Source organism: Anguilla rostrata, chromosome 1 (genome assembly GCF_018555375.3).
Source record: "Anguilla rostrata isolate EN2019 chromosome 1, ASM1855537v3, whole genome shotgun sequence".
Lineage (NCBI taxonomy): Eukaryota > Metazoa > Chordata > Actinopteri > Anguilliformes > Anguillidae > Anguilla > Anguilla rostrata.
The window spans coordinates 18061716-18088267 of record NC_057933.1 but is presented as its reverse complement, the minus strand read 5'-3'; the positions used below and the strand labels follow the sequence as shown (position 1 = coordinate 18088267).

Genomic DNA, 26552 nt, shown 5'->3' with positions numbered 1-26552 from the left:
ATTCTATTTCATTGTTTTAATATGTTCACCAAAACATGTAATTATATTGCCTAAAGTATATTGCTTATGTTTTCATGCATTCATATATAGAAGGTAATGAACAGTATCAGTCTCTTTCAGAAGGATGTGAAAGAACCAAATTTCCAAGCCTGTGAAATGAAATCCACATTATCAATGTGAAGTCCAGGGGCGTTGAGAAGAAAAATTGAATAATTATGGTAATTATCAGTGAGAACTGGCTTTTTTGAAAATGTGAACTATATTTCAATTGCAGCAAGAGCCCTTTAGAATTCTAATGGAAAACTTAAAATAAAAAAATGAAAGATATAGTATGTGAGAAGGACTGACAGGAAAAGGGGGGAGGAGGGGAGTGAGGGTACTCCTTAGCTGTTCGATGGAAAAAAATCACCATGGCAACAACATTCACATACCCTTCAGCTCATTCAGCAATAATTCCTGGATGCAGTACCAGCCATTTTGGAGGGAGCAGTGCAGTGTATTAATTTTTTTTTCTTCAAATGAAATTAAGGTCCCAGTCCAGATCTAGTTGTTCTGTGGCTAGAAAAGTGTTCTGATTATTACTTTACTATGGGCCCGCTGTGCTGTTAAAAGAAGACAGAGAGGGTTTGAAGAAGTAGGCTACTCTGAGGTGTTCTCTCTCTCTCTCTTTTTGCTTAACGATTGCTCTTCACAACAGGGGAGCAGAAGATGCTTCACGTTAGAGCTGAGAAACTGAGTTCTACTGGCTATTGCCTGTAGAATAAGGGATCAATAGGGTCTGTGAGCCTATGGATAGGTTGACTAGAATCATGAGAACAGTTAACTCAGTTACATGGAACAAAGTTGTATGAAGTTTAGTGCAGTTATTTGCAGTTAATCCCCCTGAATTAATAGGCAATAGATTGTGTATTAATTAATAGGCCTATATATAAACACACACATTCATACAGAGATATACAGAAACTATACAGAATGGACTGTTGAACGCTTCAGTAACCAATAAAGCTGGGGTTGTGTTTGTATAGCAACCAAATCCGGGCATTTCCATGTTCCTAGATACCAGTTTGACACATCCAGGGAAAAATGTGTTTCGGGACCGGCTAAAACTAAACAAAGCAGCAAGTTGACTAAAAAGGTGCGTATCGTTTAAACACTATGACCAGCCAACGTTACTTTGTCTTCACAATAGTTTTAATATGTTTTGACAAACTTGCGACCAGCGTGTTTACAGTTCCAATATTCGTTCTCTTCTCTGTTTAAACTGAGAAAGCTGGTGTCATGTCAAAACGAAACTTGTTCTGTCAGCTAGAGAATCGATGGGGATAAAACAAAGAACCCAAGAAAATGTCATCCATGTCCAGCCACATTATGTAGCAACAATATGTTGCTTGTGAACTAACTAGCCTAGCCACGATTGGTAAACTCTACGTAAAGTTAGCGGACTTCCTTGTGACAATGAAAGCCTGTCTCGGTTTAAGGACCGTCACATAAACGCAACGTTTATACACATAAACTCACAACAAAGAGTGCATGTTCCTTAACGACACTATGTTTTTTTTTTTGGTTTAGACTAGATTACAATGGACATCACGAAGGGCAGTCTCGATAGTATCTCACGTCCTGCATCCAGCGAGCGTTCTCGCCCTGGTAGCCGAGTTTCTAGTGCATCGCTGCTAGAAAGAAGAGTCAACCACGCCATCCCTGGGTCCTTGGTTGTTCTAAGCCCAGATATCCCAGAAATGCAGGTAACGTGTTTTCTATGGATTTAATGATCTAGTTTCATTAACTTTCCATTCAAATGAGATAATAATTAGCGACAATATTCGATTGATGGAGTGTGATATCTAGATTAGTTTTGTAAGTTACGTTAAACGCGTTTATGTAACATTGCATGAAGAAAATGCTGTTCATGCTCCAGGTAGGCCTATATCAGAAAATAATATAGCATTTTACTTCATGTAGGACCGAATGAGCACGCCAGAAAATGTCTGTTCCTCAAAGTCTTCTGAAGACCTGCCCCAAGGGCTGTTGGATGTTGAACTGACTGAAGCAACCACTGCCCAAGCAGAGGACATTGTGGAGTCAGCTCTGCCTGACAATGCCTCCCCTGATACTGGTGGGTAGTTCACAATAGTTTCTTTTACACCTGCCTGATCAGTGCAGGCAGCATCTGCAAGCCCAGCAGATTTAGATAAGGTCACATATTACTTATGCTTTGTATTCACAAATTAAACATTGACCCTTGCTAATTTTTTAATATCTTGAACCTGGATCCAACAGTGCATTTTTGATGATACATGTCACATTTCTGTAATTGACTGAAACTTATGTGGATCCCCTTGTGCAAAAGAATCTGATGAGGAAAACAAAGATCCAGAGGTTCAGAAAGCCATCCATAAAATGAGGAAGTTGGACAAAATCCTGGCTCTGAGGATCTCTAAGGAAATAGACATCAAAAGGCAAGGGAAGGAACTCCATCAAAAACTATGGGAAGAATTACAGGTGAGAACATTTTCATTACAATTCCAGAATGTATTGATTCATGTGAATGGAGTACTGTATGGATTGACAATTTTAAGAGCACTGTCACTCGCAGGAATTGAAGCCTAAGGAGGCACCGGAACGTTCTGACGAAGCTGAAAATACAAGACTGTTTTTGGCTCTGTCTTCCAGCAGTAAGTGCTTCAGTGCCTTTGTCAGAATACAGGCCTATTTGCCAGAGTGTGCAGTATTTGTGTCAGAAGAACTCAACTTCAGTATAACCTCTTTTGTGCACGTAATCCATGCTTACTGTCTGTAATGCCCAAACTGCATGGGAGCATGGGAGCAATGTTTGTTTTATGAGGGTTAGTACAATTTGTAGATGAATGCCATGGCTGGTAGCAACTATTTTCCCTAGGGCTACACTTTCCTCACGTCCATGTTTGATTCCCTGACTTCACAATGTATGGGGCGGATTGAAGCCATGTGAATATACCTCTTTTTTCCCCTAATAGGTTTCTAATTCATTGCAGTTAGATGTAAACTGGGCCTGTCTCTTAGTACTGAAAACTAGGCTCAGTTAATGGTGTTTATTAAGATTCCAGATCCTTCCCCATTTGCTCTGGATTGGGACAGAAATGTCAGGTGTCTTTGTTCTGTTCATGTTAGCTTTTAGCTCCAGTGATGAGGTGGATTATCCCCCGGTGTTCGAGACCCAGATTCCAGACGATCAGTGCGACAGGGATGGCAGTTACAGGAGAGAAAGTAAGCAATGCAATGGCTCAAGGGTGAATCGTCTCCTGTAAAATCAACATGTCCACTACGTACACCATTAACTGGGTCATTGTGGTAAATGCTTGAATGGCTTAAATATATGGGATGAAAATAACTGAATATAACTCAACTAGGCAACAGTTGGGCGCTGAGAGCAAGGGTGATTCAGTAGGTCATTGCTTCAAATAGTGCTTTTAGGGGGTGCAGCAAGAGGGTATAGGTTTGTAAGCATGTTACCTAAATCCAGATCAGATTTGTGCTTTACCCATTACCATGCTGTTTTTAGTCACTTGCACTAGATGGCGACAGATATCCGTATAGGAAACCATAGGCCACTTGAAAATCATAGGTTTTTCAAACTACTGTTCTCAATACTTTTGGATGCAAAGTGTAATCTTATATGAGGCCATACCTTCTGTTCAGTAATTTTTCTATTCTAAATAGAAAGTGACACAAACTGTATTAGCATGTGACAGTATACTTATTTAAATCAAACTGCTATTATTATGTATTTGAATCTGTCTATTGCCAGGTTAGTTATAGTCATTGTTCTACATTCATCATATTAAACAATAAAGTGCATGCACATTAGAATGTATCTGTAAACGTCTGGCATCCACAAAATTATGTATGTATGCAAAGCGGTTACAAACATTTACCAAAAAACAAGTTGTTAATCAAGAGCTGCACAAATCATATATTGTGTGTAATTCGTGGCTTTTACAAATGGCCAACTTCCATGCAGTCTAATGTGTTCATGCTCATACATACGCGTGACTGGTTTTCAGGTGAAACGGACCGTAGTAAAATGGCAGATTCCTCCAAAGTGGCACTCGAGGAGAGTGTGACAGATCAGTCAGAGGGCAGACCGTGCGGAGTCGACAGGGGCAAGAAGAAACAAGACTTTGTGAAGAAAAACATTGAGGTATGCCGGGCACCGCCAGGCACTCTACGCAGAAATATGGCAGCTGATTTAAATCTATAAGTCTAACAGCTATAGTCAATTTATTTTCAACTGTATAAATCATCCTGGGGTTGAAATTAAAAGTACGTCTTCAGTTCAAAAAAGCATGATTGAACAGAACATTGGTACGATTAGCCAGTGGCACCGGCCTGATGTGACTGTATGGAAAATGGCAGCTGGCGAGGGATGCTGGGAGCCAGGTGCTAATGACGGACGCGGAGAAGACGCGGCTGGCGGAGCTCCTCCAGGATCTGGACAGTGGGGACGAGGGGGACCAGGTACATTCTGATTGGTAGAACGCGGGTCGGATTAACATGTCACATTCAGGGTCCTATGGTTGCTGTTATAGGACCTACAGACACCCCACCTAAGAGAGTTCATCTGAGGGTCAAAGAGCTCTCTGCTCTAATCCATACAAACATGATTTATCCAGTGGTGAGAATACTTCACTGATATATTATAGAATGTATTGGTAAAAAGGTAAAAGCACAAGGGTCTGTAATGAATGTATAGGATATATGTAATCTTTATATCTGCGATAGAACACTGAATTCACGCATCAAAATTGCTGTCCAGGACAGCATACAAAATCAGTAGTAAATGGCAAGTATATAGGAAAGGTAATTGCTATAACTCTTTTCCTACTGCCCCTGTAAAAGCACAGTAAGCAACAGGTTATCTGGTCATCTGGTTATCTTGATTCTCTTAATTTTGTGGCCTCATTATCTGGATTTCCTGTTTCTTAAACCCTGTATTACTTCCTTGAGGCATCAGGATCAGCAGTGTGCACTCTGCAGGAACAGGAAGTTGCAGTCATCAAGAAGTGACCTTGTTTTGGTGTAATATATATGGTTTCTTCATTGATGTCAACGTGTGGGTTTGCCTCTGAGGAAATGGCTGAAGTGAAACAGATGGATTCCACAGAATTATCCTCTGTGTTCTGTAGGTTTTATAGTCTTGCGTTCAGTTCATTTGAACTCCACACGAACGCTCAGATTACACCAGCTGCTGCCGTGGTGATGTATCCAGATATGGTCGCCAGTGATTTTAATGTACAGCCCGCAGTAAAGCGCAATGTCTCTCTCAGGACATTACGCCTAGGAAGCCACACAGCAGCCAAGCCGACGTGCTAATCTAGGTCATGTCTTCACCTCACCAGACTGATCACATCCTTGCAGGGGAGTGAGCCTCAGGGCGGCCATTTTAAAGCTATTATTAAGCAGACGTCAGGCACTATTTACAGTTCACAGGGGTTCCTGCACGTTTCTTGAATATGACAGAAATGCGTGGCATTGTTTGTCATAAATTCTGTGTAAAGAATGTGTCTGGTTAAGGTGAGCAGGTTAAACAGAAAGCACATTATTTACTCCCTCTTTCAATCACAATGACTATGTGATATTTCATTTTCAAACCTTTTTTTTCATGGCATCCATATGTTGAATCCTCTCCAGTGGAGTTTTACTCCTTTTCTCACGCATTCCTTTTTCTTGGCTCGAAAATTAGGTCAGACTTTATGGTTGGGTCAAATAAGTACATAAGCTTGTGAAAGTTAATTAACAAACAGGATACAGAAGATATAAGATGCCAAATATGAAATCTGTTTTCATTGATATATGCTATTACTTGGGCAAATGCATATGCAATCTTGTAATCTTTGATCTACCTGATGGGCATTTATGTGCTTGTAGTCTGCATTTTAAAATACCATACTGTGTGCCCTAGGTATATTTATATACAGCTAATAATGGTTACATGTTTCATACATGTCCGCATGACTGTAGAAGATGCATGATGAGGCAAAAAATTCAATAGAAATTTTCAGATGGATTTGAGAGAAAGTATAGATTATATTTTACATTTATATTGTGCTTTCCTGTTTGCATGACAATAATAGATGTAGAGTATCTGCTATGCAGAAAAATGACATGTTGATTTTAACAAGTCATTGACTCATACAGAAAAAGTAAACATGCCATACAAATAGCAGAGGAGCTCTTAAAAAGGGGGAGGGACTGGCTGGCCCACTGTCAAGCATTAAACCCCTTCCCTTAGCTAATTAGCTCTTTCCCTAGAATTTATGCTTACCATGAGTACAGGTTGAGCCCCATAGCCTAAAAAATGTTGTTTTGAGTTTGTGCTACCACATGTCAGAAGCTGCTTTGACCAGTCCACAGCTGGAGTAAACAGCTGGCTTCGTCCCATTGCTTTTGGGCTTACATTGGCCACAATTTCTCCGAAGAGGTCCACCTGTCTGTCCACAAGTGGCTTGGAGTGCGCAGAACAGACACTAGCTGATGATTCCAAAATGGTGGACGGGACATTGTATTTGTAGCACTTTGATGTGAACACAGCCGTATAGATGCTCCAAGCCAAATGTGACATCTTCAGAATGAGCATAACACTTGTAATAAAAATCTAAAAGCCTCAATGGAGATCTTTCAGGTCGTCTACCCTTGATGTAAATGCCTCCTATTTTTGGGCAGGGCATTGTGGGCCATAGGTAGTGCCTGTGTTCATGGTGGTGCCTGTTCAGATACTGCACTTATCCTTGGTACAGTAAAGCGGAACACAGCCGGTCTTGCTTTGGCTGGAACATGGCCGCAAGATGTGCTGTGGGTCGACACACACTTGTTTGTAACATTGCCCAGGGTGGGAGCGTTTTTATTTGGCACATAATTCTCTGCTTCCTCACTCAGTAGTGATCCCCCTGACTGATGAGGCTCCTTCTAAATATTTTTGGGTTATAGCTGCACAGAAAACATCTACATTATGATTTGACAGTTTAAAGTGTGATGGAAAAGCAACATGGGGGATAAAAAGGTGCAAAGAAACTAAATGGTCTCTTCCTCAGGAAAGGGAAACTCCAGTATTTCCGTTCACTTGTTTTATGAGTACCTGTAACGGGGTTGCGGGTGTTTGTCAGATATTGCATTTTTGGAATTTTGTGTTCCCCTGGATGGAGCTCTTTGGTATTCCTTAAGTAGATTTATGAGATCTACTCCTGTTTCCTGAAGGCTGGATTTACTTAAAGCCCCAACATGTAAGAGTAATGCCCTTGGTGATTTTACACATCTGGCAAGAGCCAGGAATCAGTAGGCCTGTTTTCCTCAGTCAAAGCCGTTGGGAGCTCTGTTTTGGACCCTCTCTTGCTATGCATCGAGTGAAATAAACTATGGACATTTGTCCCTAGCACCTGGCACCTTTATAGATTTCTGACGTCTCTAGTTGCTTTCCTAGGTAGTACACAGTGTTTCCGTAGCATAATTCAAGGTAACATTGCTTCATAGTCTGGAGTGTTGAGGGAATGGAATGTTTTTTCACTTGTTAAGTTGACTTTCAATCTCACACATTTCACTTACTGTTACACTACACCAAGTTACTGATGTGTACTGTAAAAGCTGTAATTGCTTTTTCACATCCCGTCATGAGAAAAACGTGTTCCCTCCAGGAGTTCTGCGCGGTTATGTATGTTTGTTATTGAACAAAGTTTCAGGCGAAAATCATTAAAATTGACTTCAAAGGAGTTATGTTTTGTGATTTAGCCTGCAGTTGCACTCAAGACAGGTGAGGTCATTTTGAGATGAAAATGATTTCAAACAAAGTGGTTTCTTTTGTTCATGCAGTGAAGTGTGCATGGAGGGTGGATATGGGAGAAGGGATACTTGGTCATTACCTGTAGTGCAAGAGAAAGATATTCAGTATAGAAATCTGGATACTTTTGTGGTCATTATGTTTTTTCTTTTGTAAAGAAATGTGAATAAGTGGCCCTTTGTACAAAGTGAATGTAGTTTTAAATGTGAACTTCTTCCAACTTTTTCTTTCTTTCTTTCTTTTTTGTAAATGGAATAATTTTGGCGGCCGTGTGACATAGCCTGTGGGGCGGCCCACCTCTCAACCCATATGCGCATCCTCCTGTATGGCTGCGGGTTCGATTCCCTGCCAAAAATACAAAAATGAAATAAAGGTTCAATGTACTTCAGTAATCTTGAAGGTTTTGATAGTTACAGCAAGGATGCTGTTTCAGTGAGCAGTTGTCTAGTTGATCTAGCAGGGCCATTAAAATACGTGGCAAAGGGTTTGATAAAACTATTGCTTAATGGAGCCGTGCTGCGTTCAGATGTCATCCTGTGCCCATTACCATGTGGCAAACGAGTGGCTCGTTAGCTAGCCTTTCATGAAATGCGCCACTCAGTTGATCTATAGAGATGTTTATTTGACCTCGTTTCCCCAATGACACTTACTCCTAATGGCCTAATGTTGCAGTCGCAGCTGAAACTCATTTGTGGGGCAGATGTGATGAACTCTGCTCTGTTAACGCGAGGATATGGTGCTTACCTTTCTCATAAGCTAGTATTTGGCTTCACTACGCTGCTTCTCTCGAAGGTGTTCCTGAAGTTTTTAAGTCTGCGAGTGAAATTAATTTTTAATTTTGTATCCTTCTTTGAGAGAAATTCTGCAGTAATTGTGCTGCGGAGGACTTAGAGCGTGGAGCGCACATGGTCAGGGCTTTTATAGGGTTAGGTAAGACTTCCTGTTATTGTCAGGTCTGCTGTTATGAATGGCTGCTGGACAGCGAGCTCCTCTTTGATGTCTTTTGGACCGACTTAGGCGATATGACAGTGAGTCTGCACGAGTGTCCATCCAAGCAAAGAAGCTAGAAGCATTCTGCACGACCCATAATCAACTACAGACTGCGCTTCAACACTTTCAGCAGACTTATTGTGACTACGTTTCTGTCATTCTTGGAATATACGTGGATATAGAATATGCGTATGGAATGTATACTTTTTTTTATAACTCGGGTACAAATAAATAGTTCTTAACTAACCAATAAAACAAAAAAAAATCCTCATTGAGGCCTCACAGAAATAGCAGTTTGTCAATGTATTCAGTTCATAACCACACATTTGTGGGTATGAGAAAAGGGAGAATGTCCATCATCTCAGCTGAGAGGGTTATTCTCTGTGCCGTAATGTCCCCTTCAGTGGACATTTTTTATGAGCCATCTTGGAGAAATAATGGTAACATTGCCAACCCCCCCCCTTTCATTCACGGCACCAATAATCACAAAGTGCATTGGATATATCAACGGTTACAACATGTCTGATCGTCTGACACTGATAGATGAGTAGCTAGATTTATTACTGGTAGCTTCTGAAAAGTCGTGGCTCTGAATGAAGGCTCCTGGTTCTTGTTCCCTAACGTCTGTATGCAATTCCATCATGATTAGATTATTTTAATCATGGATAGATCACTGTGCTAGAAATACGGTAATTAGCCTTTAACTGGAGAATACATTTTAAGTAATGGTATTTGCAAGGTTACAGTGGCAATGGTTTACTTTCATTCTAAAAAATTATATATATATGTGTGTGTATGTGTGTGTGTTTGCGTGTGTGTGTGCGCGCGTGTGTGTGCGTGACTGAGCTCAACAATCAAGGCTCAGACAGCTGGGTACCTGACTATTACAGTGGCTAGCTAGCAGCACAACTAAAAGACATACAGAGCTGGGACTGCTATGGAAAGTGCCTTTCCATTCCCATGAGGAACACTGTTTATGGCTACATTCTTGCTTTTCTAGGGAATGGCTGCATTGATCATTTAGATCCCGAGATCTCTGTGTCTCTAGTTCTCATCTCTTCGATCTTATTGTTGATCTCATCTCATTGTCGCGCGAGCAGCGATCTCTGAACAGATGGATGTGGTATAAGAAAAGCTAGACAGAAGCACAGGCTGAAAGGGCTCATTGAGTTTGTGAAAGGGGGCTCAATGCGTGCCAAGGACAGATTTAACCTTCCGCTATTGAGAAACTGTGGGCTGTGTGCTGCAGCATTGAGCTGTTTATGTCTCGCCCAATAAAGCAGGATATACTGCTGTTCTGACGCAGTATAGACAAGGAAGCATAAATCTGCATGCTGGTGACTGCTTATCCGAGTGACCCAGAGTTCAGCAAGGTATTGCCCTGGAGAGATGCTATTTTTGCCTTTCTGTTTTGGAAAGGAATTATCAGTGAAGGCTTCACAACATGTTACTTTCTTAGTAGAATGCCGTTTGAAAGCATTATTTTGAATGATTTGGAAGAGTATGTCCTCAGCAACTGACTTATTTTTAACAATAATTTTTAACAATGACAATTATTTTTGTTATAGAATAATTCCTTTTACACGTGTGATAGAGCCAGCTGTCCAGCACATTAATTAGTACAATTAGGATGATATTATTAATGTACTTCAGAGAGATTGTTTTTGTGCTGCCTAATATGGCCTTATGCATCATTTTACCTGCTTTCCTGAATGAATATTTGAGTAAAATGTTCCTGGTAAAATGCCAGCTGGCTATATGCTCGTTATTTTGCATTTTCATGGAAAGTAGCTAGTTTAAAATATTTTTCTTATCCTGAATATTTCATCAGGGTCATTTGTCATCCATAATGGCAAATTAGTTTTAGTAACATGCCAAGTTATTTCGGATATATAGTGAAACTTAGTTATTTGGATTTATCATTTGAAATCATTGTCAAATGGTTGGTTTCATTCATATAAAATCATATTCAAATCTCCTTTTATATTGGTTTTTAATTTGACTCTACCCCCATCTGCTGGTTAAAGAACAGGGTAGCGATTCAAACAGAGTTGAAGGTAATTCCTGTTATTAATTTTTGCATTTCAGAAACTCATTTACGCCTGCAATGCATAGTGACGCTGATTGAGATCTAGTGTCAATATGTGTTTTTTCTATTTTTTGCCTTGTACTAGTCCTTTTTCATCTATTTTTTCACCCTGAGACTGAGTGCCTTGACTTTTTTCTTTTCCTATTGATTGTTTATCCACATATCAGAGGTGTTTTTTCTCCAAGTATTTTTGTCTAGTCCTTTTTTAGTCTACCTGTTTTACCAACGAACATCTGTCAACTGTCCAAGCTGTGCTTCTCTTTTTGTTGTTGTTTGATTATGTAGTAATCCGACCCATATAATAATTATATGGATTTCATGTCCATATAATTTCTGGTGTAGCTTGAAATTAAAAGAAGCTTCAGAACAAAGCCAACATGCCTTCCAGCCCAGTAGAACTGGAATTGAAAGGGTGATAATGGACATACTTGAATGAACAGGCTGATAAAAAGAAAAAGCAAGTTACATGCACATCCTACTCGCTACTCGTTACATGCTTGGTTTTATGTGCTTTCTCTGCTATATTCATTCATTCAGAAAGAGCGATATTTCTTTCAGTAACGCGTGACTGACGCCAGGGCTTTCAGAGGTGTGTGGCGGAGAGAGGGTGATTCAGGGCTCTGTTTTTCGGTTTAGAACTGGCACTCGTGCACTGCTGAGGTCACCGGCAACAAAAAAAAAAAGAAGCCTGGAGCTTCAAGCAGCCACTGCAGTCCCAATAAGAGCTGCTGATCTTTACGGCCCGGCAGGCTGACAAAGCTCACCTCACCGTTGGGCTCAGACGGAGTGATGTCACCGGCCATCGGCTGCTTTATAAGACACTGTGTTAGGCTGATGAGATATTTATTTGTCTTGAAGGGGGGAGAGAGGCATCTCTGTTGGGACTGTTTCATTGCGAGATGTTTTGACATATTGGAGAAGCCTTGGCTAGACCTGCACGGCACTGTCCCCTTTCCAAGAACAAAAACCGGGTGAAAGAAAAAAAAGATGGCCTTGGAATACCTCACAAAGTGAGCGTGTATTGTGTAACAGTAGTTTTATCCCATTATTTATCAAATAATACCCCAGAGTTGAATTTTACAAACTAGGCCATGGCTAATTTAAAAGTAATATTTTAAAAGTACTGAAATGATACACTTCAGTCCTGTGAACCTTTCAGAGCTTTGGCAACGCTCTCGTACAAATCTCTTGCCCTCTCCAAATTTTCATGAATCCTAACAGGTGTTAAGCCCTTTATGGAAAGAAAGGAAAATTCATTCTTGACTTGTGTACATAATTACTCACAAATGTGTTGGAAATTGTATTGGGTCAAGATTTTTAAATGGTGTGTTTTAAGGTCATTGGCAAGTTACTCAAAATGGAATACATATTTAAAAGCACACGCAAAAATTCAGTAGTGGTTATTTTCTTTGTATACTGCTAGAAGAAAGCAGCATGATAAGGTGGAGACGGTAGTATTGTGATATACTAGCCTTTCCATTGTTTCTTTTTAGGCAGACCCCAATCTGTTGGCTGTGCTGACATCTACAGGCGAGGGCTACACCCCTGAGCCCGCTGAACTGGACCAGCTCCGTCATATTGACTCCAGACTGCAGCTTCTCCTTCCTGTGGAGGACTTCCTGTCCCTGCGCAGCAAATACCCCGGCCACAGCTTGCCTGAGGTGTGTATTGTGCCTTTCTGCAGTCCAGGTACTGGCAGTGCTAGGTTCACAAAGGTCCCATTAAATCCAGAACACTACCACAACAAGTCAAGGTCATTATGCCTCATTCCAGTGGACAAAACAGTAGGCCGTCCCCATTAAGGAGTCATAAATAGTCTTCCTGGTTTCCGCCTAGAACCTCTCAATGACTTCACATTTTTGTTTGCCATAAAGGGCCTGCTCTGTTGGTGTTTTGGTGTTCCTGTCTCTTCATTGTAACTAAAGGGTTGAGTCACAATTTCCAAACAGGCGTTCTCCCATGCTGTCCAATCACACAGTAGCCATCACCACATGAGCCGCTCGTAAAACGTGCCCAGACGCTTGAATTGCACACTTTCACTTTACTGCTTCAAGCATTAGGGGTGCTTTGCCATAATCACCTCCCGTTTAGCGATTAGCTGTTTATTAAATAGCGTTCTATTTGTTCTTGGACATTCTGAAATTCCTTCTATTTTTAGGTCTAGTGACATCGACGTTCCTGGGTTTACATCTATACCTCTACCAAATGTCCCCTGTAATTATCTACCAAGAGCATCTGCAAACATTTGCACGCAGACAAGTATTGTTATATGACTTTTTTGGCTCTTCTTTCATCTGCAGTTTTTGTTTTTCTGGATACAGAATGAGCAAAGGTACTCATGGGCCTGTCATCACTGCACTGGCCTCCATCACCATCAGTTTGGGAGAGCTCAAACAAGCATTACATTACAGTACATTACATTACATTACATTGTAGGTACTCTTATCCAGAGTGACTTATGTAAGAACATAAGATTTAGGCCATGAGCAGAACTAATGGTAAGTTATGAGTGTGACAGTCAATAGCACATTTTCCTCCAAATTGTCTTCTGCCATCCACTGCCCCGTTAAACTTTGCACTGTGCGGTCATAGTATCAGAGGAGTTCGACTTGTGGTCAACTCACCGGCGGTATCCCAACCAATGCTTCTGCAGGACGAGCTATCCAGCTGTGCCGTAATTACTATCTCAGGTTCATTTGAGGATTTCAGCTCCTTTTTAAAAATAACCGAGTGTCCCAGGAATTTTACGCCACAGTAGTAAAAAGTAAAAAAAACAATACTTGAAATCTCCCAGTTCTCCTAAAAACTGATATTCACCCCATCGTTTTCCAGGATTACAGCTTGATCGCCTTTTAAGGGGTCAGGTAATGATTTTTCAATTCCCAGCCAAACTTTCCATTATGCAAGTGTGTGACAACATGTTTGTGAGCGATGCTTACAAAATAAAGACTGACTGATTCATTGATTTGTTGACCTGAATGGAATAACGAATGGGCAATTCACCTGTTTGAAATATTGCAACTTGGGGTGAAATCCAGTCTCCCTTTATATGTTAGTCTATTAATACTAGACTTGGCTGGTGCTGTACTGCGTGTTTACCATTTGCTGGTGGGGTTGTGTCTTCTCTGTGACCTGAGAAAATGGAACAAATTTCTACTTCTTCCTTCTGTGGTCTGCGATCTGAAATGGTAGCTTACTGGACTAAACCTTTCTCAGTTTTCCTCCTCAGTCTTGCTTCTCTCTGTTCTGTTGTTGGTGCTAGTTATTCTGATTGTTCTGCTGCTTGGTTTTTGTTATATATATATATATATATATAAGTTCAAACATTGTTAAAACTTGATTTATTCACCATTCGCCTTGATTACTGCCTTCACTCTAACTGGTGGTATTGATTCCACCAGTTTTTACAACAGTTCATCTTCCATTTCATCCCAGCACTTTCTCAACACTTCTCATAGAAGATCTGTTGATGTTACTTGATGTTTGGCCCTTTCCCTCTTCAATGGCTTCCACAGATGTTTTATTGGTTGCAGGTCCAGTGACTGTGGAGGGAATGCCATCCTAATAAGTTCCTTTTGTTGTCAACAATTTATTCTTGAATAGGAAGTATAATTGGAGTATCATAATTGCATTATTCCTTGATAAATGCAACAATCAGTTCTTGGTAGTGTCCTCAGGTCCTGACTGTATGTCGGTATACTGGATTAATGTCTGTAGAATCTGCATCCGTTATCTAATAATGGATTCATAATCCATCCTCTAACATGATTCTGAGGTACTCTAAACCTGAACATGATAATGGTTGTCATTATTTTTCAAGGGCTAGTACAATTATGGTACTCTGTTTATACTTCTTATTCAAGAATCTATTATTTTTGAATAATTTACATAAATCCAGTCGATAATGGATTCATAATCCATCCTCTAACATGATTCTGTGATACTCTAAACTTGAACATGATTTGATAATATGTGCACACTTTGTTACTCAAACTTACCTCTTCATAATTTAGGTTTATCACCCAGTAAGGCAGTTGAATATTTACAGAGTTGTTCCTGGAAAGCTGGCAGTTGCTGTCTAGATAACTTGGGAGGAAACTGAAGAGGAAACTGTACTGGGCCCTTTGCTACTTTTGGTGAGGTCAGTTAATTTACAAGATCTGTTTTCATTCCTGTGCTGATGGTGCTCAGGACTGAACCTGGCACTGCTTCGCTCAGCTCTGTTTAGGTTATTTTATACTGTAAAGGTCTAAGTAAAAGCATATATTTACTGTGAGACATCTTTCATTCGACGTAATGTTCTTGTTTTATTCACGTTAGCATTACACATATTAGATATAACATTCAGCCAGTATGGCAGGTTCTGGGGACCTGCTGTTGGCTAACTGGTGTCACAGGAGAAACACACTTCTGGGGCCGTGCTCATTGGTTGATCTGGGGCAGAAAGTGCATCTGTCCTGCCGGGAGGACACAGTGCATATGAACCTGCCGACCTAGAGGCTCAGGTGGAGGAGCGAAGTGGAACACTCAGCTGGGGTGATTTGTTCAGCCTCACGCCATTGTCTGCTCCTTCTGGGAAAGATCTTCACTTACACCCACTGCTCTGGTGTTAGAATGTGTACCCTATCACATTCAATCCAGATTTTTCCATGTCTGTCAACCGGCTGCATCTCATATATTATGTCATTAAGTAACATATTATATACCTTCCCTTGTAGGTGTAAAGCTGTGTGCAGTCACATTAGTTCAGGAAAAAAAGAAAATCAATGAGGAACTGAACCTGTGCAGTGAAGCAGTGTATCAGGATTATCAGAATAGAAACGGAAACTGCACCATGCCAGTACTGTATGTCAGAATACATTGGAACAAGGTGTCAGAGATGCAGCATTATAAGACAATTAAAGGAGAACAAGGACATCTTGTACATCGCTGCATGCTTCATCGATTACTTTTACAATGCTATATGTGCTTTGTTTTGTAACAGATTGTTCTTTAGCCATCTGGTCATTTATCTGCTCATTGAAACCCTCTGTGGAGCCTGTGTGCAGCTACAAACGAAAGTTCTCCTTTATCTTTCAATTCTTCTTTCCAAGACGTGACTGAGGGGAACATTCGGGTAGACGGCCTGTGAACTCTGTGCAAGCCTGGCTATTCTCCGTCAGATTGGATATGAGATGTGTTTGCCATGGCGCTTGTGTTTACCCTCCACCTCAGATTTTCGCTGGTTCGTTATGGCTTATGGCATCTGAATTGCCTTAATGCACACGCTGCAATCACGAAAGGGCTTAAAGAGTGACGGCACGCTAAAGCCCACCGCTATGCGCGTCTCCCTGTCAGGACTGATTTCCAGCCCATGAGAAACACCAGCGTCTTGCCAAGGCGGTTTCCTCTCAGTTCATTTTATTGTAGCGACCCATTTTGGAAGCCTACATCTTTACTTGATTTGTGCAGTGAAACAAATTAGGCGAACATTATTCTGTAACATTTCCACAGAATATTATTTCATATTCACAAAAATTTTGATGGGATGTTGTTAAAATTTAAAGTTTTACATTTAGATTTTTGGCAAGATATAATAATAATGATAATAATAATAATAATAATAATAATAATAAATGAATCCTTTATGATTTTTGTGCAAAAACAGTTTTATTTATTAAAATATAACTTTAAAGTGTACCATTATTTTAGTAGCCTCTGAAATTTAAGAAATTTTCATTTTTTTTCCAAACATTTTTTCACACTTTTTCTTGAAAATAAATGGTTGCATATTGAGGGAGCTTTTTCAAAGTGCAACCGGACCTATAGGACGATAATCACCTGCCATTGTTTCTCCATACATGGGCATCATTGTGAAACTAAACATCTGTGATAAAACAGCTGAAGCTTCATTTTTGGAATAGACCAGGACTAGATTTCATCGACCTTATAAATAACATATCTCCACTCCTTAAAATTTCAAAAGCACCAGGAAATCCTCCAAAATCCAATTTATTTGCCAGCAGACATTTTGTAGACATTCCAGTCAGTTAATGTATCCAACTTTGTTCAAAGACTACGCCTGTATAAGTACCTAAAATTGGTAAAATATGATTGGCTCAGTCATTTAGCTGTGTAATATGTACTTTACAATTCAGCTTAAGAAAATCAAAATCAAGAACTGCTCAGGTGCACGTGTGCGCGTGAGAGGGCGAACTTAAAGCTTGCAGACTGCTGTTTGTTTTGGGGGGCAAATGAGCAAAAAAAAAAACTACTGTTTATTTAGGGAGTTAGGAAAATACCTCTGCCTTTGGAAGGAGGGAGGTAAAGCTTTAATGCCAGTATAAACAGTTTTCAAAGGTAGTCAAATTTTTTCACTTTGTGTATCTGGCTGAATATTGCTCTCAGGAGAGCTGTAAATTTTGAAATGTGTGATCATTTTGGCGGAGCTGTTGGTCAAAAAAATATGTGCCCCGGTGCTGCTGAGCATTAGCTCCTTGGCACCGGGGCATCCAAATGAGCTTCTGCCCACATTTAAATGGCTCTTTCGTGAATGGGCAAAGGGCTATTTTCAATTAATGGAAATGATGTATGACTGGAAAAGTTGAGCAAAAACAATGGTGAACTACGGCCACAGCTGGTATAAAATACTGGAACCATTTAATGCAAGTGACCTGAATTATGGGGGCAGTTCAGTTTCTGGATTTTTAAATCATAGTTTTGGTTTTTGTATGTTTTCAATTGGCCCTAGTTTTTGTGTGTGATGAAGGATATTGTGTGTGATGAAGTTTCTGATGACCTGCTGGCTGCACAATGGCTGGTGTGGGGGCATCAGCGGATTGATGGTTTAAAATGGCAAGAAAACACCCGTGAGGTTTCAACAACGCAGCTTGTACAGTGGCTAAAACATACACTAAAACTAAAATAATATAAAATAAACTCCTGAAAGTAAACCAGCCCTTTAAATCTTTTTCGGTTTCTTTTGTCTCACACAGGAATTTCATTTGTGGTCACTGCGTTGATGAGGAGGATATTTTACAAATGTTTGATGGATGAACTGTGTGCTTTGCGCACCTTGGCGACCATAAAAACAGAATGCTTTTTGCTCATGTGGAACAGGAATGGCCCAAAGAAAATAGCCTTATCCTGAAATTGATCCAGCAACATTGCAGTTTTATTGAAAAATAAAACGGGTACAGTGCATGGGAGTGATATAGAAGTAGACCATAAACAGTCTCTCTCTCTCTGTCTGCCTCTTTATCTCTGTCTCAGTCATTCCTATAGCTGTCTTTCATTCTTTCAAGCATTCCTTTTAAAGTTTAGAGTGAGTAATGTATGATATGATCCAGATATGTTTGGCTTTGAGGGTTCTGCAGGGCTGTTCAGAAGCACTGGAAGAGGCAAGGCAGGGCCTGTAGCTAAGGTCAGACAGATCACCAAATAGCTATCAATACTGGGCCGCACAGACAGTAATAAATTGTTTTTTTTTCCCTCCGCCCTCCCAGCTTAAATAAAAACACATTTTGCACCGACTTCGAACACGTTAAACATTTGGCTGCTCTGTTAGCAAGTCCGTTTCATAACCCGCCATTCATTTCTCTTCACCACTGGCAAATTCATGAGTGGCTATATAAGTAAATATGCTTTGTTTTCCTGGTTGCCTTTCTTCTCCGCGCTAGCTTGTGCCAGTTAAACACTTAATTAAAGCCATTCATTTGTACCGAGGATCTTCTGATCTCCGTCTACCGAGCAGAGATAGTAGTAAATTTCAAAGCTGCCCGGAGGCTCTGATTGCCATGGATGTGCTGACCTTACACCCTTCACCTCTCACCCTCATTGGCTTAAAGCAAAAAAAGGTCTACGTCTCAGTCAGACAAGGACGGATTTACAGCGTGGAAGTCCTTCACGTGCGAACCCAGCCCTCTTTTCATCACTCTTGTGGTGAACCTGAAGGTGTCGCGACTCCAGGGATGTGGGGTTAGCGGTAGCCGCAGCCCAAGCGCAGCTCGTGAACGTGTTCTTTAAAACCCCGTCAGGCAGCCAGAGCCTCGGGTCATGGATCAGTGAATACCGACATTCTGTATGTCACACTGCAAGCATCCAGCAGATGTTTAAAGCTGGTTTTAGCTTACTATTTATTCAGAGAATTGCCTATACTAACAGGCGCAGCCAGTCGCTTTCTCTGACCGGTCATGTTTAATATGGAAACCTCTATGTTACAGAGTATGTAACATAAATAGCAATTTTTTTCCCCAGCGAGTGCAGAAAGGGGACTGCGGTGTAAACGTGAGGCTTCGAGTCCAACTGACTTTTTTTTTTTTTTTAAGCCGCACGTGTGGCCAGACCTCGAATGAAATTTGCAGAGGAAACTTCTCCGTCCAACTGCGGTAACAACACATTCCTCCCCACTATTCCCAGCAGGATGTTATTTGGCAGGGTGGTTTTCCAGTCTATTATATTCATTCTCTGGGAGGCTTGTACTGCCCCTCTGCGCCACCGCCGCGGAAAGTCTTTTCTCCCCGTCAGACCCCGGGCGTAATTACAAGGCCGCCGGTGGACGGCTGCCAGCCGCAGAAGTGGCAGGGCCTTTCGCATGTCGCTTCGAGGGCCCAGGCAGCGCTCGGGGAGGTGGGGGTTCCCTTCGGACAAGCCAGCATGGATCAGTGGGCTCAGAGAGGCTCCCACTTCAAGGGAAAATGCCTAAAAATCAAAATAAAATATGTAAAGCCATGCACTGGCTGGGATTAGGTGGCCAGTGTGGACCTTATCCGCTCTGAACAGGAAACAGATGAGCCGAGGGCTGCTATGTTGACGCTCGGTGATCTGTTTCAGATGTCTGCTGTCCCCCATATCATTTTCACTGCTGTGCTCGGTAGCTCTTGAGAGCGCCTAATGCTAATGGATCCCCTGTTACCTGGGAGGCGGTGAGCCGCGCACAGTACATTGTAAAGATATGACGAACAACATGAGCTTTGGCTTTTCACATGTATCCAATCACCAGACCATGAGTGCGCATAAAAAACATCTGTGGAGAAAGATGTCGTGCCACCTTACATGTTTACTCGAGGCAGAGGAGAAGGATGAATGAGAGATTCTAATGCACCAGAGTAACACATTTTCTTTACGATGGCTGTGATGTCTCATGTTTTTATCCATGGCCCCCGGAGAGAACTTTCTTTTGATGATTCAATAGTAATTTGATAGCATTTCCTGCATTTTACAAGACCTACCTCCAGCCAAGTTCTTGTTCTTTTCAAGTCGGTAAGGCCTTCAAGATTCTTTGGGGGTGGTCTTGAATACTCCTTGCTGTCTCCTCGGACAGTTTCTTGAGTAAACCACAGGAAGGCCTCTCGTAAAGCCTTGTTCCTCACATGCTCATCAAATAACATAGTACATATACTACTACATTAACCACACATATCTGAAGTTGAATGGATATTGTACTGATTAAATGAATGATTGATGTATTCTTAAAAGGCTCATGTTATGAAATAGCCCAATCAACCTCCAGACCAGGTATTAACCAATATGGAGAAAATCACATCATTTCAGGGTTAAGATGTTTAGTAGATGGAGGGCTTTAGGAAAGTGAAGCTGGCTTGATATTTAATTGCCCGTTTTCTGCTTGGAAGTGCCTGTGGACTGCACTCTCAGTTCCCTCATATACAATATGCTGTTTGTCAGCTGCTTTATACTTGTACCATTGGTGATGTTTTTTAATGTTTGTATTTAATCTTTCTTTGAAGCCTTCACATTCCTGTTGTTGATTTATTGTTCATTTATTTCATAGAAACATGTTTTCCTGTTCAGTCTTTTTTATCGAAATACCTGCAGAAAATGTTAAGTATTTTTTTTACGAAAACAACATTGAGAAGTCACTCACCAGCATGTTTTTGATAAAAAATGTGAAGTATTTATGTGCATGCTGCTCATCCCAGTATCATAAAAAAAGTATGACTGAGAAGATCAGACTCTTTGATGTAGGCCTCAAGAACAGGTTTACTATCACCTTTTCAATTCCTGTTGCCTAGTAACCTTCTTTTCTTTGTGTGATCACATTTTAATGTAGTGACGTGATATTTTGTATATGGTTCCAGTGTCTGCCTTTGTAAGCGCTCAGTTTGAAACCCCTATCATATGGAACGACATCTGCTGCCTTTTTAGTTTTGGTTTTGTCCATCGATACCCCGTTGACATCACTTTCTCTCTTCTGTGGTATGAAATAGTGTATTCCAGTGCACAATGTAAAAACAAATCTCCCACAAAAAAAATAAAAGCAGTTAAAAAAAAAAACACTTCGCAAGACATGTCAGAGATGAGGTTCAGTAAAAAAAGAAAAGAGCGAGAAAAGGCTGATGTTTCCAACGCTGCAGCCAGAGGGGCTCATGGGCCTGGCGGACGGAGATGTGCTGGCACCAAGCTCCTCTCCCTCCCAACTAAAAACAGCGGACCTCTGCTCTGATGGTAAACCACGCATGTGGGAAAGCTGTACCGCCCGACTGTCAAACCCAAGGGCGGGGAGGTAGCGTCATACAGAGGGTGCTCGCTGGTGTCTGGTGTTGGGTCGCGTTGCTTTACAGACGCAATTACAGAGGTCGACCTCGTGGGCCACTGGCAGGGAAAAAATATCTTCTGTGGTGGAGTGCTCTGTAGTGGCAGATATACCATTCATTAAGTCACACTGGAGTTTCCTGTCGATGACCGTCTGCAGTCTCCCGGGGTTGACCTTCTCACGTGAGTGAGTGCGTGCGGTTGGTAGAGCCGCAAGTTTGCTGGCTCAGGGAAAAGCCATTTATAACAAGGCAGGGATGAGTGGGGTTTCTTTCTTTGGAAAAGACGTTCTTACTCATTACGTAATTATAAGCCTTGAAGTTTACAGGTGGATTTTCTTTTTTATTTACATCATAAATGACTTTGGCTAAGCTTTCATTATGCCACTTATTTCTATACCACGGTGTATTAACTGTAAAAAATTAAAGTGTGCGAAAGTTTTATGAGCACAGTTTAGCATTTAATATCATATAACTACAAATTGACACCAACAAAATTAAACATGTCTAATACCTTGAACTGTCCACTTCAAGTAATTGAAAGTACTTTGCAAACTCAGTATACAGAATTCTGGTTGCTTTGTGACCCAAAAATGCCACTTCCCATTTTAGATGACTTTGGTGAACTGTTCCATCATATTGACTGACCTCCTGAGTCCCCACATGTAAACAGCACTCCCACAGTCCTTGTGTACACTTTTGCCTGTTTATTGCTGTTTTTATTATTGTTGGTGGTAGCCTGGCTGGCTATTTTTGCAGCGAGGCTGTGATGTCGCTCGGTCACACTGTGCTGGCGCAGTGAAAATGCTGTGGGCCCCACCACACGGCAACGCACAGTGGTCCAGCTCTGATGAGTCAGAGCCGGGCACAGCAGGCATCTTTCTTAGGCCCGCAATATGGTCACCACATGGCTCCGTGTTGCTGTACTCTGTGCCCTGTAGTAGCCTGGCTTGTATCGTGCTCCAGTTTAAAATGTGCTGGAAATAAACCTGCACGGCCGTGCGTTTGTCTTGTGATGACTCACCTCTTCAGAGTGCTCCTATGTCAAAGCTTTTTGCGTCCATCTTAAATCTTCTATCTACAGTAGGAGGAAATCTATGAACGTCTCCATAGCAGTGCCTTTTCTCTATATTGAGGAGTAGTTCTATAAATGTTTCTCTCTCCCACTGTGCTACACTTGTTTCCTCCAGAAAGAATTTGCTCCTCTTATGTCTGGTGCTGAGCTTGTAAAAATCCATCCTGTTCTTTTGCTGTGTGGAGACCTGGGAAACAACCACTGACTGTCAGAGCCTTAGGAAGTACCTGCAGAAGCTGTCTGATTTGCTTGTGGAAGCACTTTCACTAATCTTGTGCATCAAAGATATTCTACCACCAAAAAAATCAATTTTTAGTTTGAGGATTACTTCCGTATTGAACTAACTGCTTGCTGTGTTGCTGTACCATTTATGTGTCAACAAGTCAATACCTTTGACCAATGTTTTCTTATTGTATTGTAGGAGTCTTGTTCATGTTGTTCTTGCTCATGTTGTTCTTATGGTGGGTAAAATTGAAATTTTATTTCTTTGCTTTTGATAAACACTGAAATTAATTTTGACCCCTGGGTTTGATCCTGTCCAGCATCATAGATGTTGTTCCTTGGCTTAATTGTGATTGAAAAAGGAGTCATAGATAAGACTATGTGTTTGTTTTAATTTCTAACAGTTGCTGTGATGTCACTGTCCCTTATGTTCTGCCAACAGAAAGATAAATCTGAAGCACATTGGCTCTATATTGAGGAAAATTTGTTCTCATGGAAAAATTAGGACGAAAGCTTGGAGTTTAAAGTTTAAATTGCATGATACACATCTTTAAAATTTTAAGAGATTTTCTATCAGGGCAACTGCCAAAATACCTCTGCCAGACAGAGTTTGACGCATATTCCAGTTCCTAGTGCATCGCAAACATGCATTGCCTTGCTTTTCTATTCATCAATAAACGGAACATCACTTTGAAAAGTTAAGGAATAAGTTAACAGGTGTGAAACCATATCATGTAGGCTAGAGGAACATTTTCACAATACAACTGTTGTGCTGTGCGTATTGGGAATTTACAGTCTCTTGGGCCCAACAAATACTGTTTTACAAAACTAATAGTTCATTTGCTAAGCTTCTGGTATGTTAATTACTGCTGGCGCATTATGTCTTTTTCGTGAATTGGGGAATGATAAAGGATTTAACCCAATGAGGCACCACTACCAGGCCATTATGTTTTTCATTTTTGTTTCAAATGTGTTTAGGTTCACGTAATTTAGAGTATTATCGAATATTTTTAATGTAGAAATGAGTAGTGTATTATTCGCATTTTGGTAGGTTATAAATTTTAGCCATAACTTTTATCCTTCTTCAGTCACTCTGACTACCTAGTGTAAACAGTATAATTTTAGCTCATCTGCTGTTGGCAAATGTGCAGTATGCCGTGTAATTGCGGTGCTGTAAATTATCTTTGTCTCCGGGACTGTATTTAAGGTTGCACATGTTCTTTTAAAACCGATCATATTTGGTAATCATAGATGTTCGTCCTGTCCCGCGGTGACTGCCCTTAAGTGGCTGGGCGAAAGGTTAGGGGCAGATTTGCTACTTGCAGTGGGATGAAAGGCGCTAGCAGCTGCATCTTCGCCTTATTGAGGTTGGGACCTTGCCCTAAATCTTCACTGAAACACGTGCCGCTCTTGCGCTGGAGCAGTAAATTTAGGTCACATGCAGGTCTTCCCAAGTCCTTAATAACCAGGTTGCTGCAAACGTGACCTGTCATGAAAAGCCTGTATTGTTGTCCATCATGTGAAAAAACAGCTGCTGGCAGGGTGATTTACATTGATGGTTGCCTCGCAGGGAAGCGGTGAAGGCCTGACCTGTTCCTGGTATGGATTCTGCTTTGCTTTGGCCAACAGCACAGGTCCGTTCCGCCTCTGGCTCCAGCTTTAGCCGAACGGCAATCATGGGTTTTGTTTATCATTAGAAACCAAAGCACAAGTTGAACTGTGAAAAGCCATAAATTATGACCTTGTGTTTAATATGACTTTTATCCAGGATCAGTCAGAAGTTTAGCCACCATGTTTAGCAGATGTTTCTTGTTGCATTAATGTTTTGATTAGACTACACCACAAACTGTTATATTTATATTATTTATGCCAACTCGGTAGAAAGGAAAAGAGGCATTTGTTTTGTAAATGTTGTGGATGAAGAAAACCTCCTGCTCTGTGAAATTGGCAGTCTTCAGCATGAGCTTGAAAGATATTGGGATGAATTTGCTTAGAAATTGGCTTTTCCACAATGTGCAAGGTAGTGAGGCCAACACCCGACCATGACAAATGAATGTCTCTCTTGGTCCTCATTCATTGTTTGAGTTCATGCTGTGATTTTAACATTCCTCATCCCTCCACTTACATGTCCAGTACAGTTTCTGAGAAATTGAAGTGAATCACCGATCCCAAAGGTGCTTACTTTGCCCTGATCCTGTCTGCAGAATTGCTTTGATGTAGAGGGCAATGCGTCTTTATTGGCTCTCCACTCTGCACCTACATGTGGTCTACAAGACGAGCAGATGGAAAGTTGTGCTAGAAATCTCAAATAAGGTTCTTTTCATGTGGATTTACTTACAGGAACATAGCATTGCTAAGAGGTGTGTCTGCTGATTGTGCGAAGGACAGTGACTTTCCACTACATTGATTCACTTCCTGGTGAAGCAGATGGGAGGGTCTTCCTTCTGTATGCTAAATGTATTTCTGGTTTAATAGAAGCAAATTTAATGTGATCGTTCATTGTCATAAAGTTTGATTTCTGCTTTTTACAATCTTCTTGGACTCCCACATAATCCTCCATTCTTTTCTTATTTATGTCCAGGAGGGCTTGTTCTGTGTAACTGAATAGTTTTTATTTTTATTATATTTATTAAGGAAATTCTAATTAACCCTCAGCTGTATCAGGTACTTTACAGAAATATTTAGGTACAGATTTCCCTTAACATTTCAGCTGGTGGAATAAACTATAGGTGTATGAGGTAATGCGAAGCAGAGCAGTATTGCATGTTTACAAGCTCGTTAGTAGGCCCTAATTTTACACTGTGGAAGTGCTGACATTGATGAGTTTATAATGAATGTCTTTGGCTGGCTAATATGACATTTCTTGACATATCCACAGTCTTTTTTGTCCTTGTAAGACTGTAATTTAGGGATTATAGCTTTCAGTGGTGATTGAAAACGAAAATGATTACACCATTTTCAGTGGTGGCTTGGCAGACCCTGAGGCCCTTTTTAGGACTATATGTTGTGTATTCTCTTTAGTATTTTTTCAGACTGCTTACCTCTGTTGCAGAGAAATAGATGGCGAATGCAGTGTACACAGGTGCATTGAATATTATCTCAGTTATTTTTATAACCTGTTTTTTATATGTACATATCAGATAAATAGTGAAACCTTGCTGGGGTATCTACTGACAGGGCTTAAACAACTGATCTTATTCGGTCACCATTTTAAAAGTGTGCATTGAGGATGGATGGACCTGTCTTTAGTATTTTTTAATCTGTTCATTTGAGTTTAACTTTGCAAATGAGAACATAAAAGATCATAATTACGTGTACTATGTCAATTCTCTGATCTGGTGCAGTCAAACTTTGATGTAAGCCACAATGATCTGCTGCATGTGAAAGACATTATGCGCACAGGGAAAAAGTATTTGCCCTATCTTCTTTCAGCTCTGGTGCGTAATTTTGCTAATGTGATAATTACTGCAATCTGTTTTCACTAGAAATATTGGCGGAACTGCATGCACATTACTACATTTAGAGTAAGCAATCATTTGTGCTCTAGTAAGAGTTGAGATTATCTGGCTGAAACAGACTGTGCATCCCGGGTTTAAAAATATGACCCAAAGTGTGGCCGCACTCTAATGACTAGTCTCTTCACATACCTTGATATTTCTGCACCAAACATATGATTTATGGCAACTATTTGTAAAATAATAGTAAGTTCTTCCTTCCATTACTGAAACGTATATGCCTAGACTGAACATAGAGTGCTATTCTGGCTTTAAAAGCTCATGTCTAAGGAACTTTGAGGTCAGAGGATGTTTTTTTTAAATAACAAAACCAAAAGTGACT

The 26552-nt window shown here is 40.7% G+C and overlaps 1 protein-coding gene across 4 annotated transcripts in view; it reads left to right on the top strand.

Annotated features, from left to right (window-relative positions):
- The first annotated feature begins 1006 nt into the window (after nt 1-1006).
- The window catches only part of fsip1 (fibrous sheath interacting protein 1), a 65383-nt gene continuing 39837 nt past the window's right edge, over nt 1007-26552 (top strand). For 3 of the 4 annotated variants that reach the window (XM_064326860.1, XM_064326887.1, XM_064326868.1), the window contains exons 1-9: nt 1007-1135; nt 1570-1745; nt 1963-2116; nt 2351-2502; nt 2597-2675; nt 3151-3246; nt 4044-4180; nt 4396-4497; nt 12383-12550. In XM_064326860.1, the coding sequence (XP_064182930.1) occupies nt 1581-1745; nt 1963-2116; nt 2351-2502; nt 2597-2675; nt 3151-3246; nt 4044-4180; nt 4396-4497; nt 12383-12550 (1053 nt within the window). In that variant the 5' untranslated portion in view covers nt 1007-1135; nt 1570-1580. The remainder of the gene's footprint in view (nt 1136-1569; nt 1746-1962; nt 2117-2350; nt 2503-2596; nt 2676-3150; nt 3247-4043; nt 4181-4395; nt 4498-12382; nt 12551-26552) is intronic. The other variant, XM_064326877.1, reaches the window with a different exon arrangement.